This window comes from Populus euphratica, unplaced genomic scaffold (genome assembly GCF_000495115.2).
Source record: "Populus euphratica unplaced genomic scaffold, PopEup_1.0 scaffold1061.1, whole genome shotgun sequence".
NCBI lineage: Eukaryota > Viridiplantae > Streptophyta > Magnoliopsida > Malpighiales > Salicaceae > Populus > Populus euphratica.
In genome coordinates, this window is record NW_011500928.1 from 52,511 (window position 1) to 55,672 (window position 3,162).

Genomic DNA, 3,162 nt, shown 5'->3' on the forward strand with positions numbered 1-3,162 from the left:
AATGATTATAATAAGAAAACTAAAATTAATTGAATAACAAAAATTGAGGGATTAAATAAAGAAATGAGCTAGAAAAGAGAAAGAAATTTTTTTTTTGGCATATGAGTTGTGCAATTAATTAAATTGTGTTACAAATTATTTTTTAACTATATTAATTTGAAAAATACTTTTATTCACTTTGATCATTTGAAAAAAAAAGTGTTGAGAAAAAACATATTAATAACTCTAAATGACAATATTAGCAAGTGATAAGAGGTGGGTTAGACACACTTATGTAGTTTTTTATAGAATTTTAATATATAAAGAGAAAGTATGAACTCTTTTATGCACTGAAATATTATTTTTAAATATTTTTTTATAAAATTTTAATTTTTTTAGATTTATATTTAATTTTTTTTATTTTTAAATTATTTTAAGGAGTTAATATTAAAAATAATTTTTTAAAAAATATATTATTTTAATATTTTCTATATTTCTAACTACTCCACTCTAAATAAAAAAACAGCATAAACAACATAAACATGGAAATAAAGAAAGAAGACAATAAAGGCTGTTCTGGCAGTCTAGGTAGCTAGCTCCTAGAAGACAGGAAAAAAGAAAAGAAAAGAAAAGAAGGGGGAAATAAACATGGAAATAAAGAAAGAAGACAATAAAGGCTGTTCTGAAAGTAAAGGCTGTGCTGGCTGGCTGGCTAGCTCGTAGAAGATAGGAAAATAAAGAAGAAGAAATAAAGAAAAACAGGGCTTGCTGTAAATCATAAAAATCCAACCTGGAGTCAAGTCAAGCCACAGAAAGCCAGCAACCAAATTAGAAAGGGCAGTTGAGGCTTGGCCCCACTCCCCCTCGTAAACCTGGAAGGCACCAAGATGGACCCCATCTCCCCGCGTCTTTTATATTAAGAAATTGTTTAGAAGGGTAACGTGGTTGGTTTTTTAAATAATTTTTTATATTAAAATATATATTAATAATAATTTTTTATTTTTTAAAAATTATTTTTTATATTAGTATAATAAAATAATTTAAAAATACTAAAAATATATTAATTGAAAATAAATAAATAAAAATATTTTTTTAAAACGCAAAATAAACAGTCACTTACAGCTTCCACACGCCCTGTTCCAAGCATCCAATGTCTTGACAACTGTCCTATTCTATTTTATCCTATTTCCTATTCCCTCCTCTTCCTCTACCACCCTAAACCATATATATATATATATATATATATGTCCCTTGTTGTTTGCCCTATTTCTATTTCTACTAGCATGTCTAAAAGACCTAGAGTCCCTCATTCTTCTTCCACGTCTCCAGCGACTTTAAACCCAACTGGTAACATAAAAGAACAACAAAAACCCAATCTTGCGTGCACGAAAACGTTCTTTTATTCTTTTTAACCCAACCAAACGATACTTAGTTTGCTGATAATCATGGGTGTCAAGGGTTTTGTTGAAGGAGGTATCGCTTCAATTGTTGCTGGGTGCTCCACTCACCCTTTGGATCTTATCAAGGTCCGTATGCAACTCCAAGGCGAAAATTTACCAAACCTACAAGTTCACAGTCTCCGCCCTGCTTATGCGTTCAACTCCGCCGCAATCCCTCATAATTCCGTCCACATCCCTCCACCACCACTACCGCGTGTGGGGCCAATTTCTGCCGGCGTCCGCATCTTCCAGTCCGAAGGTGTCGCCGCTCTCTTCTCCGGCGTCTCCGCCACGGTCCTCCGCCAGACTCTCTACTCCACCACGCGCATGGGACTCTATGATATTCTGAAGCAAAAATGGACCAATCAGGAGACAGGAAACATGCCTTTGTTGAGCAAAATAACAGCCGGTTTAATCGCCGGAGGGATCGGAGCTGCTGTTGGTAATCCAGCTGATGTGGCAATGGTTAGAATGCAAGCAGACGGGCGTTTACCTTCGTCCCAACGGCGGAACTATAACAGTGTGATTGACGCTATTACGAGAATGTCGAGGCAGGAAGGTGTTGCTAGCCTGTGGCGAGGGTCATCTCTTACGGTAAACCGCGCGATGATTGTTACAGCATCGCAATTGGCATCGTATGATCAGATTAAGGAAATGATTTTGGAGAATGGAATGATGAAGGATGGGTTAGGGACTCATGTGACGGCGAGTTTTGCAGCGGGTTTTGTGGCGGCGGTGGCTTCGAACCCGGTAGACGTGATTAAAACCAGGGTCATGAATATGAAAGTGGAGCCAGGGAAAATTGCGCCTTACAGTGGAGCAATTGATTGTGCAATGAAGACAGTGAAAGCTGAAGGTATCATGGCCCTTTACAAGGGCTTTATACCTACAATTTCAAGACAGGGTCCTTTTACTGTGGTTTTGTTTGTGACCCTTGAGCAGGTTCGGGAGTTGCTCAAAGATTTCTAATTGACGATGATGACGGCGAAAAGCATATTATAATTGGGTTGATGGTATAATTACTAGTATCATAGGAACAAATTTTATCTGATGTGCTATTTTTTTTTTATTATTATTAGATATGTTTTTCTTAATCTTTCATTTCACATAATGATGAATCGGGTAATAATTTTATTCTTGAAAAATTTTAATCATCTTAGATTTTTTTTCCCCCTATTATTCTTGTTCATGAGAAGAATCATTGAAAATGGTGAGTAAAATTAATTTTTATTTTATGGCATTCTAGTTAATGTTTAGTTGTATAATAAAAATTATTTTTTATACATTAAAAAAATAATATTTTTTTATTTTTTAAAATTTATTTTTAATATTAACATACTAAAAAAATTAAAAAAATTTAAAGCTAAGATAAATTTTTTTTTATAAAAAAATATAGTTTAATAACAATGTCAGAAACATGAACCGGTTGGGTTGGATAAAAATTAAAATGTTTTCGATTAGGATGTTTTTCTTTTGTCTTGACTTTGTACTTTGAAATACAATACACAAACCATAATCTGAAGGTGATGTTTTAAGGTGAGTTTGTTTTTTGTTTCAATTTATTTTTTATTTAAAAAAATAATAAATTAGTTTTTTAATAATTTTGATGTGTTTTTGTTAAAAAAATCTTTAAAATATTATTTTAATATATTTAAAATTAAAAAATATTTTTTATAAAAAATCTTGACTGCACTATCATCTGTACTTTTAAAAAAATATATAATTAAAATATTGTTGTTGCTAG

General features: G+C 32.4%; 1 protein-coding gene across 1 annotated transcript; it reads left to right on the forward strand.

Moving 5' to 3' along the window:
- Positions 1–1,239: 1,239 nt before the first annotated feature.
- LOC105116841 (mitochondrial uncoupling protein 5-like) lies at positions 1,240–2,518 on the forward strand. Its single transcript, XM_011014334.1, has one exon. The coding sequence runs from the start codon at positions 1,425–1,427 to the stop codon at positions 2,385–2,387; it is 963 nt and encodes a 320-aa protein (XP_011012636.1). The 5' UTR covers positions 1,240–1,424; the 3' UTR covers positions 2,388–2,518.
- The last annotated feature ends 644 nt before the right edge of the window (positions 2,519–3,162 follow it).

Coding starts and splice junctions, on each gene's coding strand:
- LOC105116841 (XM_011014334.1), top strand. CDS start 1,425: ATGGGTGTCAAGGGTTTTGTTGAAGGAGGTATCGCTTCAATTGTTGCT.